The 22134-nt window shown below is 52.6% G+C and overlaps 9 protein-coding genes across 9 annotated transcripts; 4 read left to right on the top strand and 5 right to left on the bottom strand.

Annotated features, from left to right (window-relative positions):
• Positions 1–289: 289 nt before the first annotated feature.
• On the top strand, positions 290–955 carry J4E86_010860 (uncharacterized protein; the record flags this gene model as incomplete). Its single annotated transcript, XM_051451354.1, has 2 exons — positions 290–378; positions 424–955. The coding sequence occupies 2 exons, from the start codon at positions 290–292 to the stop codon at positions 953–955; spliced, it is 621 nt and encodes a 206-aa protein (XP_051297474.1).
• Positions 956–1967: 1012 nt separating this feature from the next.
• J4E86_010861 (uncharacterized protein) lies at positions 1968–3248 on the top strand (the record flags this gene model as incomplete). The annotated part of the gene is made up of 4 exons (XM_051451355.1): positions 1968–2156; positions 2211–2514; positions 2571–2769; positions 2819–3248. 4 exons carry the CDS (start codon positions 1968–1970, stop codon positions 3246–3248), a joined length of 1122 nt encoding a protein of 373 aa, XP_051297475.1.
• A 2742-nt stretch (positions 3249–5990) lies between these two features.
• J4E86_010862 (uncharacterized protein) lies at positions 5991–7026 on the bottom strand (the record flags this gene model as incomplete). Its single annotated transcript, XM_051451356.1, has 2 exons — positions 5991–6446; positions 6574–7026. 2 exons carry the CDS (start codon positions 7024–7026, stop codon positions 5991–5993), a joined length of 909 nt encoding a protein of 302 aa, XP_051297476.1.
• A 3111-nt stretch (positions 7027–10137) lies between these two features.
• On the top strand, positions 10138–12453 carry J4E86_010863 (uncharacterized protein; the record flags this gene model as incomplete). Its single annotated transcript, XM_051451357.1, has 2 exons — positions 10138–10228; positions 10277–12453. 2 exons carry the CDS (start codon positions 10138–10140, stop codon positions 12451–12453), a joined length of 2268 nt encoding a protein of 755 aa, XP_051297477.1.
• A 285-nt stretch (positions 12454–12738) lies between these two features.
• Positions 12739–13838, bottom strand: J4E86_010864 (uncharacterized protein; the record flags this gene model as incomplete). Its single annotated transcript, XM_051451358.1, has 3 exons — positions 12739–12768; positions 12804–13430; positions 13482–13838. The coding sequence occupies 3 exons, from the start codon at positions 13836–13838 to the stop codon at positions 12739–12741; spliced, it is 1014 nt and encodes a 337-aa protein (XP_051297478.1).
• A 1874-nt stretch (positions 13839–15712) lies between these two features.
• On the top strand, positions 15713–16094 carry J4E86_010865 (uncharacterized protein; the record flags this gene model as incomplete). Its single annotated transcript, XM_051451359.1, has 2 exons — positions 15713–15771; positions 15869–16094. 2 exons carry the CDS (start codon positions 15713–15715, stop codon positions 16092–16094), a joined length of 285 nt encoding a protein of 94 aa, XP_051297479.1.
• Positions 16095–16372: 278 nt separating this feature from the next.
• On the bottom strand, positions 16373–17326 carry J4E86_010866 (uncharacterized protein; the record flags this gene model as incomplete). Its single annotated transcript, XM_051451360.1, has 1 exon — positions 16373–17326. One exon carries the CDS (start codon positions 17324–17326, stop codon positions 16373–16375), a length of 954 nt encoding a protein of 317 aa, XP_051297480.1.
• A 709-nt stretch (positions 17327–18035) lies between these two features.
• On the bottom strand, positions 18036–19975 carry SED2 (Tripeptidyl-peptidase sed2; the record flags this gene model as incomplete). Its single annotated transcript, XM_051451361.1, has 4 exons — positions 18036–18394; positions 18452–18671; positions 18725–19836; positions 19885–19975. 4 exons carry the CDS (start codon positions 19973–19975, stop codon positions 18036–18038), a joined length of 1782 nt encoding a protein of 593 aa, XP_051297481.1.
• Positions 19976–20904: 929 nt separating this feature from the next.
• On the bottom strand, positions 20905–22006 carry J4E86_010868 (uncharacterized protein; the record flags this gene model as incomplete). Its single annotated transcript, XM_051451362.1, has 2 exons — positions 20905–21224; positions 21277–22006. 2 exons carry the CDS (start codon positions 22004–22006, stop codon positions 20905–20907), a joined length of 1050 nt encoding a protein of 349 aa, XP_051297482.1.
• Between the last annotated feature and the right edge of the window lie 128 nt (positions 22007–22134).

Raw genomic sequence — 22134 nt, forward strand, 5'->3', positions numbered from 1 at the left:
TCTGGGTCGCCTCCGGGTCATCGCAGTACCATGGTGCTCAAAGCTATTGCAAGTAGACTGCGTGGGCTTTTGTACCTAGACATGACATTACTCATGTCCCAAATCTAAAGAGTTTACCGGCGATGAGCCATCGGCTTTGTCGCTTCCTCTTTCTGCAGTGGTGAGAGGAGCCTGCCACGACCGTGGTGGTTAGCGTCGAGCTAGTACCAAAAGAGTGTTTGCTGGCCACTTTGTTTACTACTCTCACTTCCAGTCGCAATTCACGCAGGCGAATCATTTCAACATCACGATGGTGGCGACCAGCCTCTACAAGCGCAACATGGTCATCGACGCGAAGGATCACGCGATCCTATCCGCGCCTCGCGACGCCAATGAGATGTAAGTAGGCAAGACCCGTGGGTGTATCGTTATTAACAATGTCAGCACGCGCAGCAACCAGCACATCTCCCCTCTCCTACGCCTTCCTGGAGAGATTCGCAACCGTATCTACGAGTACGTCTTCTTCGATGCAGAAGTAGTGGTTACAGACCCAGACCGGACCGGCCGGGTGGCCCGCCGGGTGGCCCGCCGGAACGACAGCCCAATCCACGCACTCGCGACCTGCCAGCAGATTCGCCACGAAGCTACCTCTATCTTCTGGAATGAGTGTACGATAGACCCTGTAGGTGTCTATTCATTCTCCAAGGTCGCATCAATCATGGGAGTGTCGAACTGCGCTCGTATCACGTCTCTCTTTGTACATGCGGGTCTTGTCTTCGACGTAACTGTCTTAAACTCCACACTACCAGTCTCGTACCCCTTGGCGGATTTCCCTCTGTTACGGAAGCTTGATGTGACTGGTTTCTTCTTCAGACCAAAGAACGAGAAAGAGGACGCTATACTGCGCTGTATTCGCGTCAACGGCGTCGAAGTTGATTGCATAGACAGGGACTTCGGCTGTGACCAAGAATGGTAGGGGACTTCAGCGAGCATGGCCGCACAAGCATCATGACATGGCTTGAATTGAATGCGTTCTAGCTGCCGCATTCTGGAAACAAGCGATCGGACCCGTCGGAGACTAGCGATACTCGGTTGGATCAGCTTGCATACAACAAAGAACACAATGGAGTTGAGTGCGTGCGCAATTAGTTGACCGCAAGGCATCATCGTACAAAATCATCGTCTCACATTTTGTTATCTCCATGAAGTGAAGAACAGCAGTGCCTCCAGGCGAGCGGGCTTGCACTCTCACACCCATGTAGAGAAGTCTACCTTACCTGAGATTCTTGTAAACATTAGTTGTTGTACTAACGAAGACAATAGCGCAGCAGCTCGGTTTCTTCCGTCCGTTTTGTGAACTTCTACCGCAGCATCTCCTCGCCCCGAACCCACGATCTGAACCAGCGCTGCAAAAAATGGACCTTCTCCTCGGTTCACTTGCTCTTCAACCTCTCGATTCGACCTGGAAAGTCAGGTTCCCGTCTCGAGACACGACTAGCGGTCACTAGCCACCATCTAGACCCGGCATCCTGATCGCCGGCGCGGGAGATCGCTCCGCTAGTTTTTCGGTACCATCACCATGGCGTCGCTGTATGGATACAAAACGTGTCAGATTACTTACATAGCACGCATAGCTCTCCTTTCTAGCAGGATTTTCGTCGCCTTGGTCGCAGCGGCTGCATGTTTCCTCCCGCTACACGTGGGCACGGTGCGAAGATGACGCACCAGACCCTGCAGCGAGTCGAGTTCGCGGCTGTCACAACCGTTTCCGAGCAGGGAAATGTGAGGATGGTAACGGCGCGAAAGAGGAACGGGTGCATCAGACTGAGTCGAAGGCCTTGGTAGTTATTTGTTATGATCCACTTCAACTGGGTAGGAGCTGGTGCGGTCAATGTCGGCGGGGTCGTATAAAGTAATAGCAGGTTCCTTGAGATGCAGGCACATACTTTGTCTGTGGCTTTGCTCATCATATTCGTCTTGAATCCACAATGGCGGCGCCCATGAACGATGTCGATCCTTCTGCGAGGCTGATTGCACCGGATGGTCTACCTCTTGCCATCATCGTCATATCATCCATCTTCTTCGCCCTTTCTATCGTTACCGTAGCGTTGCGAACTTACATTCGGATCAAGAAAAGGATATTCGGCTTGGAAGATGCGTTCATGGTTGTTGGCACGGTATGTCTATCACCAGGAGTCTGCGACTAGGGCTATACTAACGTAACCTCGAAGATCGCGTACATCCCTGTTACAGGCCTTGCTATCTATGGCTGCCTCGCTGGCCTCGGTAGAATGAACGAGGACCTCAATGCGTGGCAGCAGTCTGAAGCTATCAAGTACTACCTCATCTGGATTTTGGTCTACGTTGTTGCACTTGCGACTGTCAAATCGTCAGTGTGCATCACGATTAGGCGAATTGCGTCGATCAAGAAGCCTATGAGAATTACCGTCTGGGTTCTGCTAGCCGTCACCTGGGCGTCTTTCCTCGTTACGTTTGTTGGAACGCTGGCCTACTGCCAGCCGGTGCGCGCTTTGTGTGAGTATGCCCAGTTTGCGATGGACAGGTCGGACAAGACTGACTAATATCTACAGGGACTCCGACATTGATCATGAGTGGCGACGGAGAGTGCGCTTCTGCGGAGACATTTCTCATCATTGCGCACACTGCGACAGTATCGACAATCTTGACCGACATGGCCCTCGTTGTTGTACCGGCTATCATCCTGTGGAACACCCAGATGAAGAGACAATCCAAGCTCCAAGCATTCGGGCTCCTATCGTTCGCCTCACTGTAAGCCATCCATCATCGAGACAGTACGAACATTCACTAACAACACCAGCGCCTCAATCATCACAATGATACGCATCCCCTTCGTCAACAAATTCGAGTCCCAGACCAACCTCCCCTTCTGGGTCGCCCACATCGTCCTCTGCTCGAACGTCGAAACAGGCATCGGATGCTTCGCCTCCTCCCTCCCAGCCCTGCGCCACTACTTCCAGAACGAACGCGACAACAGCACCGATCCGAACAGCAAGCACCGCGTAGCAACAACCATCACTGCAGGCGGCCGCTCGCGCCGACAAAGGGGAGGAGACAGCTACCACGGCCCCTCGGATCATGGTTTCAGCTTGTCGGCTGTGCATCATGGGCGCGATCAGGATGCTTGGGAGAGGATACACGATGGCGCTTCGGATAAGAGCACGGCGCCGATGAACGATAAGAGAATTTATCATGATAGGACGTATACTGTTGATGTTGAGTCTGCTTGATGAGAACTACTTTTAGCTCTTGAGGGTATAGTTAGCCCTTGGATGTGCCGCCATAATATCTACAATGAACTTGTTCAAGGTCTTTCTTGCGCTTCTTCGCTCAGTCACCTAGTGACATTGCCAAAGAAGTCAAGGTAAACAAGTTCAGCGTCCTTCCCAAAAGTGTCCTTCACGGCCTCTGTCACTTCCTCATCTGTATGGTTCCGAGAATGCCCCCATGCCATGATGACCTTCTGTACCTTGGTAAAAGCCCCTTTATGACCACGCAAGCATACCTGAAGATCCCAAGTAGCGCCATAACTGATGTGGACAACCTCCATCTGATCGCGTAGATCTCGGCTCTTATCTTGTACAAAAGTGCTGAGACGGTCGTATATTAGATTGAAGATAGTGTGTTTCCAGAAGTAAGGAAGGGCTTCATAACGACACTGAGTGCAGCTCTGCGCTAAGCTCATTGGGTAAGGCGAGCCGAGAGGGACTCGACGGTCATGGCGGTGATGAACGAGGTATATCTCATTATCATCGAAGATATACAGGTATATTCTGTTTCGTAGCTCGGCCGGGAGGCGCAGAAGAGGTGAGTCGCGCTGGTTCGCAGCGGCGCTGTTGTAATTTGTCAGTTTGCAGTCGACACTTCACTGTCGCTGTCTCTTACATGCTGTCGAAATCCATTGTCGCTTCACGAATGAGCTTGCGCAGTAATGAAATCAGTCGAAGAATTTGTTTGTTGTGACTGGAGTGGGAAAGAGAAAGAGGTTGTCAGGTGTGACTGGGTGGTTGTTACCTATGGTACAAGGTCGCGCTAGTGCACGTGGCTACCTCGCCTACCCTCCGCACTCACTCCGCTATTTCGGGCTATAACACCCCGCCAGGCCTTCTACAACGGAACAGTCATGTCGAAGAACACGAAGGCGCCGTGAAACCCGAACAACTTTTGACAATCACTCCGTGGTATCAAACGTGACCTCCACATCGCGACCCATCAACTGTCTGATCCCTTTCACCACATCTTGCTGACTCTCTAGCCAGAGATAACCGTATACGTGCCAGTATTTCAGTCCCGGCAAATAACCCGCGTATTTGATGTAGGAGCTGGTCCAGAATTTAGAGGATGAGAGAACACTCCACGCCATTTCCTTCGTTGGTTGGGCGCTTGTGCGGATTGACTTCACTCGGGCCAGTAGTTGTGGCTTTGTTCTCTTCACCCCGTCCTCTATCTCCCCGAAATCGTAGAATAAGAGGCTGATGTGAGAGTAGTAGATTGGCAAAGCCTCGTGCCTGATCTGCTTGCATGTCTCGAGAAGGTCATTCCGGGTAGTGTTCTCCCCGTAAGACACAAACTCGTAGATGCGATTTCGAATCTCACCGGGAAGCCGGAGGAGGGGAGACCGCATCTGGTTATTGGTAGTGCTAGTAGTCCTGTCAGTAATTTTGCTTACATATAGTTGTGAGGTGTCGCTTACATGGCTTCGCGCTCCATCGCTGTCGATATATGAGTGTATTGGATGGGAGTATCGTAAGTAAGGTAGTGTGCGAGCTGATGCTGAAAGGTAATCGAAAGGTCTTCAACACGCTAGCGAATGCGCTTGGGCCAACTGATCAGATGAAGGTGAGTGAAAGAGCGACCACGGCATTCGGTTGTTCGAATATAATACAATATGTCGTATACCTTTGCGCATCACCCAAATACTTCAAGCTTACACTTCAAAAACCCTCGTATCCATCTCAGTGTATCGATTCCTGCCACCAAACAAATTCTAGCTCATGATCATTGAATGACTCTCGTATAGCCAGGAACACGTCCCTCGAACCGACCTGGTGGTACTGGGGCGTAATCGACACCCTCCTAAGCCCCTTGAACGAAGGAAATATAGCATTGCGCTGTGACCCCAAATCCGGAAGTCCGGAAGATCTGTTGTTCGACAACACCAACGTCCAAGCCGTTCTCCAAGGGATGATGATATGCACTATGGCTTCATGACCAGTGAGAGTAGCGAGCCTTCTCAGATCCGCAACCTCGTCTACTGATATCCTGGATTTGGAATAGAGGAACGCTGTGGCTTCAGCCCGAATTTGGCGACAGATCCCAAGGACATGGATACACTGACCGATGGTGGGTTGATGTGGATGGATGCTTAGTAGATGTCGCCGGACGACTACTATGTCGTTGATGCCGAAGATATACGCGTACACGGCGTTTCTTAGTTCCCCAGGTAGACGCAAAAATGGTGAGCGCTGTTGGTTATTCGTTTTAGTCTCCATGATATGGTGTCCGCGTCTGTAACTTTGAGCGATTATAGTTCAAAGCAACTTGAGTAATTGTTTGTATATCTTGTGGGCAGAGAGAGCTACTTGAAACTGAGAACATAGTACATATACTTTCCCGGAGTGATGGGTACCCATGGAATGAGCTCAAGAGTGAGCGAGCAGTGTCGGACTTTGCTACCATTCCAACGAGATATCTTCAAGGTATTCTCTACTTCACCATGTGTAGAACTGCATCGCGGCGATTTTAGAAGGTAACAGAATGTCATGTTAATTAATAAAGAGATACCAGAGCCGTCACTTCGGCTAGAGAGTAGTCCAAGAAGTCAAGTGACAAAGGAGAGAGCAAGCTGTGCCCACATAGTCCGTCCCACCCGTGGGACTCAAAACCCGATGACTTGCATCGACCCCAAAACTGCTGTGCCAGCCAACAAAGAGAAAGATAGTTTGTTCATTACGTCGTCCTGCTGCGATATGTTATATCTGCTCCCGCCGCACAAAGTTGATAAGTGCATAAGCTCCACTCGCTACCGCTGCGCCTAACATTGGCCCTAGCCAGTATATCCAGTGGTAGCTAGTAAAACCAACGACGACCGCGGGACCGAAACTGCGTGCTGGGTTCAAGCTGCCACCGGTGAAGTAGACACTGCATATCTCTGCGATGAAGAGCGACATCCCGATGTACATTGGTTTCGCTGACCCGGCTTCGAGCATGAGGATGCTGAGGACCAGTTGCGCGGTGACGAAAGCTTCCAGAAATAGACCCCGTGTTACGGAGATGGATGCGTCGAGCTTGGTGTCGATGGTGAGTTCGCCAGGCAAAAGACCGGAGACGAAGCCTGCTGCGGCTATGGCAGCAATCATTTGCGCTATGATGGTTTGAAGCGCACGGTGCCAGTGGATCTTTCGTGTGAGCCATAAGGCGGCAGTAACCTGTCAAGGACCGCGTTAGCGTCTGTTACACTGCATTTGTATTCTGGCCGTGTATGTTCCCGATGTTGCATATGGTGTTACCCAAGTGCCGGGGTCATACGAACACAGACTGCGTGGCTAAACTTACTGCTGGGTTGAATTTACCGCCACTGATGTCGGCGAAGATGGCGACGTTGATGGCGAGAGAGATACCGAAGGCGAAGGCGATGTACAAGAGCTTTCCCACATCCGGTATGGGGTTTGAGCTTGCGGTCAAGTCGTTGGTGCCGGCAGCGTTGAGTGCGATCTGAGTACCAGTGAAGGCCAAGGAAAGGAACATGAAGGTGCCAATGAGCTCTCCCAAGAAGGCTGTGGCCTCGGTCCGTAGGAAGTGATGCTTTCTTCGGTCTTCCGAGGGAGGTGCTGTGGAAGGCTCATGGAAAGGTAGACCGGAGTCTTTCTCTTTGTCGTGGTCGAACATGGCGTATGGGTGACTAACAGCGGTGATAGAAGAAAAGGGCCTCAAAGGAATGGGAGGTGAAAGCACAATGGCAAGAGATGATCTCTGTTTGTAGGAAACGACGTGCTTTTCGAAAGCCATTATATCTGATCACTGAAATGGGAGGAGTAAGGTGGGCACTCCCGATTTTCATATTCGCCTGTGCGACCCGTGCTCCCGTGCCCACCTGAGAGAGATCATGGTTCCGTCCTCCTGGGCTGAACGTTGTCGGCTTGGATCCGCACGAGCCTGTTGTTGGAGTCGGGATCCATGCACCGCGCCAGGCCAGGAGGCGCTGATGCATTAGCTGGATGTGCGTTCCGACTGGTGTGCCGGTTGTAGCGAGATTGAAGAGTCAAAGCACGATGGAGCTAGAACCGATAAACATCACGAGGGTCGTCTAACTACGCGCCACAGCAACTCAAAAGTGATGAGGGTTGTTTTCGTCGTCAGGATGAATCACGTCTTCCGAGCGCTACTGGACTCGACGTGGTGCAGCAGTAGGCAATGCGTCGGCTATTGGGAGCCATCCATGACACAGGAATGCCATCTCACCACGCGTCAATAGCCTCACTGTCGGTTTGAGAAGAATGAAAGCGATTCCTGCGAAGATGGTGTGCATTGAATTTCGAGCGTTGCCAAGCGTGGAGCCAGTAGTCAGGCACGGCCAATGTTTTGACAGGTCGTTCGAAACGTTGGTCGCTCCATAGTACTACCCAGACGCGTGCTTCGCCCCCTAGTGGCGGCTTCAGGAGAAGATGTTAATCAATGTCAAAGCGATAGTTGCGCAAAGATGCTTGTCAAAATTCCAGTGTTGGGTGCACAAGCGTGGAGTGGGATGCTGCAGTGCGCAGGTATGACGGAGGATTCGTCGCGAAACACGAAGCTTCAGTCCGCGGAGGTCGTATACAGATTGCTCCTGTGGACGCGCTTGAACGCGACGCGTGGCAAGTGATGCCGGATTCCTGGGAGAGATTGCAACACTGCCTCCCTCCAGGAAGGTAAAGAGCTCTTGATGCGCTGCTATCGCGTCGATCGCCTGCGCAAGGTCAGTTGTTGGAATCGCAAAACTTTGTACTACCGACCTATTTCCACATGTGTAATCCAGTTGCGTTGGAGTGCGACGTGCCTCAGGCCAATCCTGGTCTTACGAAAGTTTGGTTCCGGTGCACAGGACTGGCGTTGTACGCTTAGGCTGATCACCCGCCCACAGCCAAACGTAAAATGACATTCCCTGGGTGAACAGTACCTCCTTTACAGTACAGCGACTATCAACTAGTGTATAGACAAGCTGACGTTTATTGGGATTTACCCCAGGTAATTTTGATAAACCGCCGGCATTCAATAGTGAGAAAGCTCTTTCATATCGTGCGTTGGCGCTACCAGAGGTCGTCTGAGCGCGTGCAGGAAGTCTGTAGATTTTGAGTTGGCCAGTTGCCGATGCAAATATTCCGATAGTAGAAGGGTCCCTGTGCTCGGTGTCGAGTTTGAAGAGAAGACTGTAGCGACCTCGAGCATACTGCGCATGCTTGCTAGTGGTGCCGTTATCCGTGACGATTCAGACAAAGTGTGAGCTTATGGCGAGACGTTGACATCTCCGCCACAATGCGCATTCCATGGCCTGATGCAGAACATGCGAAGCGCTGATGGCTTTCTTAGTATCGCCCTGCCTTTGATGAGCAGTTTCAGAGTCGCTGTAACAGCCTACGATGGGCTCGGGTCGAAGTTTTAGCTCTAGCGCGCCGTTTCACTCGAAGAACGCCGAGACAGGACACACGAATGACACTTTCGAAATGGCCATATAAGGTCGATGCGATGCGATGCGATACGAGGTCTTCGTAGGATACTTAGGGCGACCAGGCTTTCCATCTTGTCGCCGGTCGACCTCGGGAGGATGCTATGGGCGTGCCGGTCATGATGCGGCGACCTGCGATTGAACAACGCCCAGATATCAGACGGTGACCTGGAAGAAGCGCGAACAGTATATGATGAGCAGGCGTCGCTTTCACACGGCTGCTTACTCCGGACTGACTGGCCTTGATCGCTCGTGAGGGAGCATGCTACTTCAGACGAGCGCAGCGGGACTACTGGAACCTTCTCAAAGTTCGCATGGCCGAGTAGGTATTCCAAAGGTCGCAATGGTCTCCAGAGTAAAGAGCAGGGCAGTAGAGCGACTCCCCAGGTTTGTTGACGGGTTGCTGGGTGGGAAGGTAAGGAGATGGAGGAACTTCCGAACCCTGCGCAAGCTACGGAACCTTGAGGCAGGGGCAAATTTCCACGATCGTTAGCGAGCCGCCGCCGGATATCGATTTGGGTACGTGGAGATCACGCCAAGAGCTAAAGTTGTCGGATTCGAAATAGTACCATTGCTTCTCTTCAAGCTAAAGCAGACTTCATGATTGAGTGTTGAGTTAGCTGCACCTTCACGGAGTCTCACCCTAAATGACCTCGGGAGTGCATGCTGCCCATGCTAGTGCCGCAAGTCCAGTTGTTAGACATTGCCTACTGAAAGGCGTCAACTGCAAGGGGTGACCAGGTGTCTTTCGCTGTCGACTGAGAGATCTTTGTTCTTTGCGGGTATTGTTTTGATGTTCGGCTTCGACGAGAATTGCTGCCAGGTGCCAAGACGCTGTGCCAAGGCGACGGGACGCTAGTGCTTCCCGCGTCAGGGGCATTGCGGGTCTCACTCGCACGCGAGCTTCTATCCTCACATCCCCCACGAGCCGGCAGCGCGCACGGCATCCCACGTGCATGTTCTGGACTGCGAGGCTCTGCAAGATACAGGGCTAGATCGAAAACTCAAGGGCGCCCCTCAACGTCGGCAGCAGGAGTGGTATGTTTCTCGACGTGTGGCTTGAGAACCACCAAAACTACGCGAGGTTGGGACTGAACGAGTCAAGTGGCTCGTCAGGACTTACCTTCTTGTGGTACTCAAGCAGCCTATTTCGATATGTGGCACGATTTTGCTCGGTTCACTCAGCTACGCCTCGAGAAAGCCATGATGTTTGCATGCTTCAGCTGCGGTGACTCCGCCCTCCATGGCGTAAACTTGTTTGGATCGTAGTCAGGACGAACTCTTGCAAGGCTTCATCATGAACATATAAAGATCCATAAAGACACAGGAAGTAGAGCCAGCAGCAACAGCGGCCTCTTCACTCATTCACCCACCCGCTCAGTCACTCTTTACGCTCGAGCAACCCACTTTCTTTAATAATGAGGTATTCATACGTTTTTTCTGCCGTTGCGGCCTTTGCCGTGGTCGGAGCTCAAGACATCGACTTCGCTGGAGTTGATGCTACGCCTGGTATGATCTCTTCCGATGAAAGACTGGTATCATACTAACTAGAGACAGACCCAGTCATCAACATCATTCCCGGCTTGAAGGAACAAGCAGTTCCTTTCGAAGTAACTGAGGCTATTGCGGATGTCGTCTCCGAGGTTGTCGCTGATCCTCTCGATGTCAAGCCTGTGTCTGAGCCTTCAGCCGTACCGGAGGTCAAGAAGCATCTGAGGCGTGGGGCCTGCGACCCTGAGCCCAGCAACCCCAACACTTATGGCTTCGACCTGTCATCTGCCAGCAAGTTCCGCGCCGACTCCAAGATCGCATCTGTAGCCAAGGGTGCTTCCACACCATCCGGATACTTCAACACCTTCACAAACTTGCAGGGTGCTAGCAGTGCCTACGGATATCTTGGCTACAAAGTAGTCGAGAGCTACGACCCTTCTCACTGCGCATCTGAGTGTAACTCCAAGGATGGATGTCTCGGCTTCAACATCTATGTCGAGCGCGACCCTTCGGCAAACCCAGGACCTGACTGCCGAGACCCCGAAGCTGTTGCCAACATCAAGTGCTCGTTCTGGGGCGGACCAGTCTACACCGACACTGCCAACAACAACGGCCAGTGGCGAGAACAGTTTGAAGTCGCCATCGCTGGAAGCAACGGCTACTCGTCTCTCACGACACAGTCTGCTGAGGGCTACAAGCAGGTCGAGCTCAAGAACAGTGCGATCAACTCTCCTCTCGACTGCAACAAGCAAGGCTCTTACATGGGCTACAAGCTCTTCGTTCAGCCCGCATTCGATGCCAAGCTCTGTGCAGCTGCCTGCAAGGAGCAGAACAAATGGGCAACTGAACACCTACCTGCCGATGGCAAGCCGCAGTTGTGCCGCTACTTCAACACCTACATTCTGCTCAAGAACGGTGTTTCGCAGGGTCAATACTGCTCCATGTACACTCAGGAGTGGGATGCTTCTTTCGCCACGAACGATGGACAATACCGCGGCGACGATCACTACACTATCCAGTACAGCTTTGGTTTCACGGATGAGAGCGATGCTGGTGTACCCGTCTGCCCCAGTGACATTTCTTATCTCAAGTCAAGCGGCGACGAGTTCTGCAGCAGCTACATCGGCTACGCCCAGCCGACTACAACCGCAACCACAACCGCAATCATTACACCAGCTCCCCAGACTGCTACCATCACAAGGACAGTTACGAGCACCTCCACCTCTGGAGTCGCCATCGTTACTGCAGCCAAGTTCAACGGCAGACACGCCAGACGTGCGGATAACAGCACCGAAGTGACCAACGACGTCGTTGTCGACCCTTACGAGATCGCCATCGTGGACGTCAAGACTTTCTCGCACGAGGATGACGCAAGCATCCCGAAGCTCAACGAAACCATGGCAGCGGAGCTCAACAGGGCAGTCGAGAAGCGTGATCTCACGATTCCTGCCTCCATCGCAGCCTGGCCCACTAGCAAGATCTCCGCGGCTTGCTCTCAGGTCGCCACCGGCACTTCCACTACAACCCAAACAATCACCACAACTGCCGCGACCCCCTTGGCGACTGAGACCAAGAACTTCCAAACGGTCGTTGTCGTCCAAAGCACCTGCACCATTCCCGTGCCGAGACCAACAGCGCCTTCGTACACTAAGATCGTAGGTGGTGACCCATCGGAAGGTGTGCCCATGGTTCCCGGACCTTCCGACGGCCGCTACTGGCAACAACAATTCACCCTCAACCTGCCTTTCCCGGTCAAGGTCTTCGAAACATCAACCACTCAGATTGCCATCAGCGTCAGGGGTGTCATCAGCGTAGGTTCCTACCAGTTCAATGCTTTCGCCGACGAACTGTACGTCTACGGCCCGGGTTGGAACCAAGGTCTCTTCTACCGTGTCGACGGTGACATGGGCTCTCGCAAAATCCATTTCTCGTGGTTCACTGGCTCTTACTACTGGGGCCATGAGCGCTTCCATATCACTGCCAGCTTCGACGAGGCTAAGCCCGGTATCCTCACCAGCAAGATCTACGATACTTGGGGCCAGGTTACCCCCAGGCGTACCATTTCCGTCGCTGGACCTGACAAGAACGTCGTTTTCGCCCAGCCGGGATCCACCAACGTCCACGAAGGCCAGGAGATTACTTTCGATACTACTGGCGCCGGTAGCGTCTCGGCCAAGGACTTCGATCGCGTCGAATGCTGCAAGAAGACTGGATGGGAGTGGCATGTGTGCTCTGAGGTCTAATCTAAGGCATAGACATACTCCGTCATTACAGCTCCCTCGAGCTTCATCTTCCCTTTTCAACATTCTACCACACACTGAAACCCAGTATCTCATATATAATCTAGTAATGTAATGTAATGTAATCACATTTCGAACGAACTTGCGCTACTTCTAGCCGTGACTCTTCAATCTGCGTGTTCGAAGCGAGAGCCATTTCACGCTATCTTTAACATTTCGGTCTCCTTCAGCTCTCCCTCTCCATTCATAACTCCATGCAGATACGAATCACCGACGAGAGCGTACCCTTCACCACGTCTTCTTAACACATACGGTATTCTGCACCCTGCGAAGAAGCCAACACTATCTCCTACCCTGGCCGAGATCGGCACCAACCCAATCAACCCCATTTTCGTGATGGCAAACTGTCGCCCCTGTATCCATTGCATATGCATTGACTCAAAGTCTCTTTGATGAGATTGTAGCTGGCCTTGAAGGACAGCCCAGTTTTTACTCCAAGCGATGTTGTACATGTGAGCTAGGAGCGGAACGGCGAGTGGTACCGCGAATCGCAGAAACCAGTTCCGCCTCCGGAAACAGTAGCTCAGACTTGAGGAGAACGCTGTAGCGATACCGAGATACCAAGCCTTCGATTTAGTGTGTTCGTAGCCGAGTTGCAATTCGAGAACGCGAAGATGGGCGAGATATGCGTCGTAGCCGCTTCCATCTTCGGGTGGGTCGTATGCGCTGAAGGAGGTGCGGTTGCAGCATAGTGTGCGCCAGAAAGCTTCGTAATGGGATTCGCCGGTAGCCCGGTAGATGCCGTCAGTATCAGTGTCGTCGGGTCGTTGCATCAGTGCTCCCACGCGGAGGATCCACTCGCGATAGCTGGAAATGTTTTGTAAATCGTTGGTGTTGCGTAATTCGACCTCGCTCATGAATTTTGGAAATGGGGCCGTCTGCGTTATCGTATCGAAAACAGTACCGCAGACGTGGAGAGACTAGCGATCATGTTAGTCCAGAGAGAAGCTTGGGGCTTAAGTGCAGCTGACCTCATCCCCATCTTCCGTCGGAAAATGTATCTCTGGCTTGCGTTCAATCTCGGGCTCCATTGAAGGATACCCTGTGACCATAGCCGTGGACATGGAGTACCGAGCCTTGAACAAATCCACCACCCAGCTTGGCTCTGTGATCTCCTCATCCTCTTCTCTTGTGAGTAATGACCAGATGTCGAACACGCTACCCATAGTGGGCTCGATCCCGCCATCCAGAAGCATGATATTCAGCTCCTTCATCACGTCTTCGTAGCTTTTCGAGTAGTCCACAAAGCTCTTGTCGAGGTCGCTTGTCAGGCCAACGAGCGCAAAAACCTTGTCTCGCGGATCCGTCGCATCGAACCAACGGGTCATCATGAAAAGATACAGAGTACCGATCAACGCTTTTTCTCTGCCATATTTGATGGAGAACAAAGCTGTCGCGCACGATAGCTTGAATCTACCTGCCCGTCGTGCATCTTTGTCGTTGAATGACTTCACGGCCTCTTGGGTTCTATACACACAATTTATCATTTGCGACAACCGCGCGATGGCCTCGAGGATTGGGAACTCTTCATCCATCGTAGCCGGCCCGCACCAGATTGTCACTTGGCGTGCGAGCACAAGCTCCTGGATACTGCGGACAAGTCAATACAACCTAAAACCCAAACAGTTTCTAGGAGAATCATGTGATACGTACATCCACATACGGCTGAACCAGGGCCGTAGAAGGAATGCAGCCAATGCATCAAATTGTTCCTGTGGCAACTTGGGTGATAACCATGCATCATAGTCTAACGCGTCTTGACCAGTCGGCAGGATTGGAAAGTCTTTCGAGTCTGTCCAACGTGCATTGATGTTCTTTAAGCACTTCAGCGCCAGCCCGTCGGTCGCCTCTGCTTCGCCCAACCATACGACCACACACTCCGCTTCGGTGTAGATTCTGTCCATCATGCGAACCTGAGATGTCCGTTCAGAAATGTTAGACTGATTGATGCATATAGCATCGACCCAGAGAGGTGTCGTAATTCCTCTGCGACGGTATTCGAGTAATACGGAATGCAGATTGGGCGTTACTGAGAGAGGATGCGAGTTGCACGTAATCTGAACGGGGGAATGGTTTGCGCCCCAACAGTATGATAGCGCATGGTAAACAGTCGGAGTCGTTTCCAGACATGTTTCTGATAAGGTGCATCGTAGTGGGGCCGAGGGTTCGTCCGGCTCGACAGTGAGCAGGCGGATAGTGCGTCCTGTAAGTTCATGGGGGTAGATTGCTGAGTTGGTCATCACCAAGTAATGGTGTATGTCACCTAAATGAGATTACTGGAGTAGTACGAGAAGATAAACGAGGTGAGAAGTTGTCGACGGGCCGAGGCTGGGTGGCATGCCTGTCTGGACCTCCCTCGCTCAGCCCTGCAAGACCTGGCGGCCTGATACGAGATCGCCCCATGGGTGGAAGGAGTGGTGAGCTAAATATCTCATACGAAGCCGCAGTTCGAACATCATCTCGGCAGGAGACTTGACATGTATCGCATGGAAGTGCATCAGTTGTTTTGAGAGTGAAGATGTGAAGAGTGATGGCAGGAGCTCCTGCCGGATGGCGAAAGAGCGAGAGATTGCCGGCGTTAGTCCTAATACCCACTAGCACCATCTCGTATACCGCCAGATAATCCATGCCCTCACTCAATCCATGGGCCTCACGCAATAAACCTCCTCAGACATTATCACGGCCTGGTACGTCGTAAGTACAATGAATCCATTCATCAACCGCAGCTGCGTACCAACAACCCAAAACGCGTATACCATCCGCACATCGTAAGACAAATACATTTACACCCGGCTCCATGGTATCACCCGCCACAACGCTTGCGAATTCATATACTGTCCTCATGATAGTACCTTTTGTACCACATAGTGAGTTCCACCAAAACGGCTATAGGAATTGGTACCTCGATACGTACCTATGAACCTCGAGACAATCCTACTTGGGTACATGGAAGGGTATACGCACCAAATGCTAGTGATCGTGAGAGGTAGGACGGTTTCGTTGTCGAGATGAGATGTACGACGTAAACTCAGGGGTCTTGTACAAGGTAGTGATACCAGATGTAGGGTACATAAGGGCGTGACTGGGCTTTAGGTTCATATGTTTCTTTCTTCTTGCTTACCTACAAACATACCGATCTCAAAAAATCACAGCCAAACCTGCAAAAACACGACTTTAAAAACACCTAACACCAATCAACGATATGCGTTTCACAACCATCGTCCTCCCCGCCCTCGCCGGCTTCGCATTCGCAGCGGAAACGTAAGTAACCTCGACGTACATACACGACACGCAACACCGCCCATATCCTACCTCGTAGTCTTCATAACCTGTAAAGGTACTAACATCCCACCCTCAGTAACCCCGTCGCCTCCGCAACATCCGCCGCCGCATCCATCGCCTCTTCCATGGCATCATCCATGTCAGCGTCCGCATCATCCGAGTCCACCAAGACCGAGGCAAAGACCACCGGCACAGAGACGCAAGCAACATCCACTGCTACGGGCGGAGCTGTTGCTATCGGCGCCGGCGAGGCCGGTGGCGTTGTGATCGCTGCTTTGGGGATTGTTGCTTTGATGCTGTAGGACAGTTTGACTGCGTAGAAGGGAGAAAGGGCGACGAGGACTTGGGAAGGGGGTGTGGTGGTGGATAGAGTGAGCAGCATGAGTGTACAACAGCGGAAAGACAAGAGATATGAGAAAGAAGTTTGAGTTAAACAATCGTTGATTCATAACCGATGTCTAAGCACCGTGTGCAAATATCTTACAAACCCATTCCTGATTCAGTCCATGCATATGCTATCCATGTCTTCATTCCATGCGCTTCTCTGCCATTACTCCTCCTCCCTCATATTGTCCTCCATTTATAGGATAGCGATCCTCCTAACCTGCATCACCTGCGCCCTAGGAACAGCCACTTTGAGCGCACCGTCCTTGAAGCTAGCGCTCACATTGGCGACATCGATGCGTTCAGGGAACCTGAAGGTGCGCTCGAAAGATCCGTGGACGCGTTCTTGTTGCTGAGGCTGCTCTTGGGGCTGCTGCTGAGGTTGCTGGACCGGCACCTCGGGTTGTGGCTGGGTTACCACAGCGGTCTCGGTGTTCTTAGGCTCATCGACGACCTTCTCCTTGCCCTTGAGTTCGCGGGGCTCGGTGGGAGATGAAGGTCGAGAAGAAGGGAAGTCGGCGGCGAGGTCTTCGAAGTCGTCCTCGACGGTGGGTTGGTATGACTTGTGCGATGAGGTGTCGCTGTCGGGTGTAGCGGCGCGAGTGGTAGGTGCCTCGGTCTCAGTGGTGGTCTCGACTTCTGGCTCCGACTGTGTAGCGGTGGGCTGCTCGTCGCTGGGGGCTGGTGTGGGCTGGGCTTCGATCTGAGGTAGCTGTGGCTGAGATTGCGACTTCTCCGACTGCCACTGGGTGTTGCCGGCGATCTTCAGTGTATGCTCATCGATGACCTCAATGTTGATGTTGTCCTGTTCGAAGCCCTGGATGTCTCCATCTACCTGCCATCCCTGCTCGATCTGGTTGACTTGGAAGTCGGCTCGAAGTGCGCGCTTGCGCTGCAGCTGGCGCTGGCGATAAGCTTCGCGTAGTGCCTCTCGGTGGGCCTCGATCTGCGCCTTGCGCTGAGCCTCGCGTTGTGCTTCGCGGTCGATCTCGCTCAAGAGCTCATCGACCTGGCTGAAGAAGTTGTTGTAGGGCGAGTATTGTGGGCGGCGAGGCTGAGGACGGGAGACGCGGTAGCCGTGGGCGGGTCGTGATACTGGAGCGCAGAAGCCGAAGGGGTTGCACTGCTGTGCCTCGTAGGCGGGTGCCATTCGTGGAGTGAGGATGAACGCCATTGCTGGGGTACTTAGTTCGAGAAGCGAGGCTTGTTGGTCGATGAAGAGAATAGTGTAGAGTAGGGGAGCTCAAGAGTAGGTGTAGATCGTAGATCTGTAGATGTGTTTGTCTTTCGAATTGATGATGGGCTCTTGGAGAGCAGGAAGACATGGATTTATAGCCATTATGGAGGCGTCGCAGGCAGCAGCCGATTGCGTGCGCAGTGATGAGCAATGCAGATTCCGTAAGACAGAGGACGATGCTGGAAGAGTGTAGACGATGCGCGACGATTGGTGATGCTTCGAGGTTTGTCAGGAAGACGCGTGAAGCTTCGCGATGTTTCTCGAAGCTTCTACGTCATCCGGCGGCTGAGATGGCTCGTGCGTACCCGCTTATGTAATCGCACCCGCCTTCTCCAGCCTAGCAGGTGCCTCCACGACGAGAACACCGATACGATGGACGAATGACCCTGCAGATTTGAGGGCTCGTCACATAGTAATGGTAAGATGGGCGTAAGCGAAGATCTTGTATAGAAGGGTTTGCCAGTATCCTCTAGCTTCATCATGACAGGGCGAGGAGCTCATATTACCAGTCCATCACTCCGGTCTCCAAGATTGGTCAATGCAGTTGTTCTTCAATGCTTCAATTAGATTATGTCCAATTCTATATCTATCGAGTATCCTTTAGAACATCCCATCCGCTCATCTAAGCCTTATACCTAGCCGGCATAGCAGCCTTGAGCAGCTTGGGGAAGTTCGGTGTGCCGAGACCAGAAACCGGGTCCCATCCCGCAGTAGCGTTCCAGCTAGCATACGGGATAACCGGGCTGCCGTTGGGCTTGCCGTTGAAGCGGGCATGGCCATCGCATCCAGTGCTGCCACCAAGAACGATGTCGTTGAGCGCATCGGGGTTGGAGTACAGCAGGGGGTTCAGGAAACCAAGAGCGGGCTTCTTGGCTCGTAGGCGGGCGTCGTTGAGAAGAGCGACAATGCCACCGAAGGCGGGGGCGGAGCAGGAAGTTCCTTGGTAGCCCTTGAGAGAGCCTTTGTCGTAGACGCGGTAACCTGGAGATGTGTGTTAGTAATTTTCTTGCATATAGTTCGGAAAGGAGTTTTGCTTACCGAAACCCTGGGCAGAAACGTCAGGGAATCCACGTCCGTGACGGTTGAAGTAGGGCTTGTTCTTCTGGCCGAGCTGGTGGAAGTATGCCTTTACAGCATCGTCCTGGTACGAGGGACGCTTCCAGTAGTCGGAGAAACCACCGGAGGAGAAGAAAGTAGCAGTCTCGTTGAGGTAGCGAGTAGAACCAACAGAGGTGACAAACGGGCAGGCAGCGGGATACTGGTACGAAATTAGTATATGTCTTACATGCACTCCGTACAGTCAGAACTTACCTGGGGCTGGAACTTGGTCGTGTTCTTGCCGTCGTTGGAAAGGCAGGCAGAGCCGGTACCAGAGTCACCGGAAGAGAAGATGACGGAGACACCACGGCTACCGAGCTGGGCGAAGAGGTTGCAGACGCTGAGGGCGTATGACTTGGGCACGCTCTGCTCGTTCTCGCCGTAGGAGGTGGAGATGACCTGGGGAAGATCCTTCTGCTTAAGCTTGAGCACGCTCTGGAGGAACTCGAGGTAGGGCTCGTTGGCACTGTCGGCCTCATCGGGCTGGTCGAGATCAGCGACCCAGGGGCCACGGCCGCCGGTGCTGTACTCAGTGACGGGCAGGGGCTGGGCAAGACCGAGCATGTACTGCAAGTCCAAGTTGGCCTCGCCACTGTCGTCGCTGGAGTTTTGGTCGTTCAGACCACCGTTGAACTGCACGACGGAGAAGTTCTGGCCAATGGCCTCGGGGAGGATGTTCTTCTCGAAGAGGGCAAGGTCGCTATAGCGAGCGTACTCCTCGAGGTAGGAAGCGAAAGCTGCCTTGCTGCCACTCTTGGGGTCGGGAGTGTAGTCAATCTTGTAAAGCTGCTTCAAGCACTGGGGAGTGATAGAAGCATCACAGTTGACAGTGATGTTGGGGGAAGAAGCGAGCTGGATACCGAAGATCTCACGCTCAGTCTCGTGGTTCGCGCGGATGGCAGCGAAGCGAGTAGTCGGCTGAACGAGGTTGATGTGGTCGGCAATCTCATCAGGCACGGAGTACTCAAGGGTGCGGAGGACCTTGCGGGGTGTGCTCTCCTCGCTAACGAACCAAGAGAACTTCGTTCCGAGGAGCTCGTTGGCAACACCGACGGTGGTCCTGAAGGTCACCCAGTCGGCATCGGTCTCAAACTTCTCGATACCGGCAGACTTGAGCCACGAAGAGACGGACGAAACAGTCTCCTCGCTGGGCATAAGCATGCGCTTCATCTCCTCGTGCGACTCGTAGTGCTGGCCGTACTTTGGGTTGGACGGGGTGGAGATGTCCATGACGGTCTGCTCAAAGCCCGCGGTATCGCCTTGGGTGAGCGCGATCTGGAGCTTGAGCGTGTGTGCATCGGATGCTGGGCCTTGAAGCTTCCATCCTGTCGATCATTAGCACAGATCCAAACTTGTTACGGCATACAACCCACCCTCTGGAACTTCGAAGAGCTTCTCAAACGGCTCGGCGAAAGCCCTTACCGCCAACAGCGAGCCAACGATGAATGAAAGCACAGGAGCCATCTTTGCCACAACCGGTTTCCTTGAGCGAAGGTAGTCCGAAGCGAATGCGGATGAAGAGACAACGAACAGCGGACTGCATTGTAGTTTTATACCGCACCCACGGTCGACCTCAGTCCCTGCATGATAGTCGTGTTATTACCGACCTACCCCATGGAGTTTAGATTGCGATTGTCGCTCACGTCGTGGTGCGCATACGCGATGCGTTGAATGGAACCGACAGTGTCCAAGCAAGGGGCTAAGGAAGACAAGCCTCGGACTGGGGGTCTTGACAAGGCTTGTGTGCCGGATAACCTCCTTCTTGTTTTGGCCGTGGCGTTGCGATAACATGGCCGATGACCCCACTTGAGTGGTTGTGACAGGTTGTGACGTGTGGATCCTGTTCTGTGCGCGCTCGTTAGCACCGGGCTAGGGCCGCCCACTTGGGTTGGCGTTATAACCGGACCACTGCCTCGGCCACAGTTCATGCAAGGCACATACGAGCACCTTCCGATACCAACGTAGTATTGGTCTCTAGAGCATGTCATCTGCATTCGAGATCTTCCTAGATCATTTGGTAATTGCGAGCAATCTGGGTTTCTATGTTTTTCGCCGCCACCTGCATCCTGGAAGGAACCGTAGCTGAGATCGTCGCGAATGAGAGAAGTCGCAAGTATAATATACTGAGATCGTCGCAAATATCGGGCGGATAAACACCGACTAATCTTGCGAACGGTCCGCCTGTGAAGACCGAACTCCCTTGGGCATACATCAAAACATCGGTCGTAGCCTTTCATTGACTCCATCGTTACTTCCAGAGACTTGCCATTCTAAAGCCTCCAGCACATTGTACCAATGTGTATGCAGCCGATAAGCCACATGTGTGAGGAATAGCTTTGTTCCCCAAGCTCAGCGAGACGCGTAGCATCCTCGTACCTGATTCTCAGTGTCCTCTACTCATAGCTCAGCTCGTTATTGTTCCAGCAGAGCTCGAAGCCGTTTGCGCGGTACCACTCGATACGAGTGGCTTCGAGTTCGAGTATAGCCTCCACTTGCTCCTGAGAGTAGTCAAGAAGGACCCTTTCGAGTGCTACCACAGTGACCTCAAGGTAAGGATATCCGCTTGAACGTCGTTGCCCACCGATAGTTCGCCTCAGTGTCTCTCGCAATCTATCTGGTAGGTGTTCATTCGGCTTGGGGTTCATTGTCAGTTTATAATGCAGATATGACAGCTTCTTGTTGATAAGCTCATGTCGCCGATGTTCGATCTCATCTACCGCGAGTTAGAATACTACATGTGTCTCGGAGCAACATCGCTAACTTACCTGACAAAGATTGGGGTATGGGAAGTCCCAAGGTGCGTAGTTTGCTCTCGTTGCAGTAAAAAGTCACGAGCTCAACAGGGAGAGCGACACAATCTTTGCTCCCGAAGAGATAGAAAACCCAAAGCAGCAGTATCGACTCGCGGCAGTATTCACCCTCCATTTTATCACCATAGATCTTGTTCATCCAGACCGAAGTGAAGAATTCCACCGCACTGGCGCAGTCGTAATAGTCGATGAGGATTCCCAGCTTCGCCATTAGTTCGAGGCTCACGGTCTTCGGGATCTGAGGGCTGCGCAGGTGTAGCATGTTCATGAAGAGGAGGAATGCTTCCTCCTCCCAATCGTCTGCTGTGATATGGTAACGACCGTCGGCCTGCTTGCATCCCTCACTCCAGGTACCAGGTGAGAGCGCTGCTTTGAAGACCGGTGACGCCAGTTTGAGATGGCGTGACGAGACAAGATAAAGGACAGATCCCTCAGGAACATTAAGGATTACCCAATCCGACTCCTTCGTGATGAACGCCCTCGCAGGCGACTGGTGAACTTCGATATCGTCCGAGATCGACATCTTTGTGTCCCATTCTTTCATGCTGAAAGGGAGTTGATCAAGTATGTCAAGGTTGTCGAACGGTGAATCATCCCACCAAGCGAAGTATTCACCATCACCCGGTGATCGTAAGATTATGACTGTATCCGCGTCTGGATCGATCTCATGTACAACTGGAGCCATACTCGGATGTTGTGGGTGAATTAAGTTGTGTGGTTGTGATTTGATGTTAAGCAGGAAGATCCGGTCGTATGAACCTGTAAGCCATTGTGCATACGATTAGTGAGCTCGCCCAGTGTTTTTACATTTCT

Source organism: Alternaria arbusti (assembly GCF_024043155.1).
Source record: "Alternaria arbusti strain BMP 1465 chromosome Unknown scaffold_26, whole genome shotgun sequence".
In the NCBI taxonomy this organism is placed as follows: domain Eukaryota; kingdom Fungi; phylum Ascomycota; class Dothideomycetes; order Pleosporales; family Pleosporaceae; genus Alternaria; species Alternaria arbusti.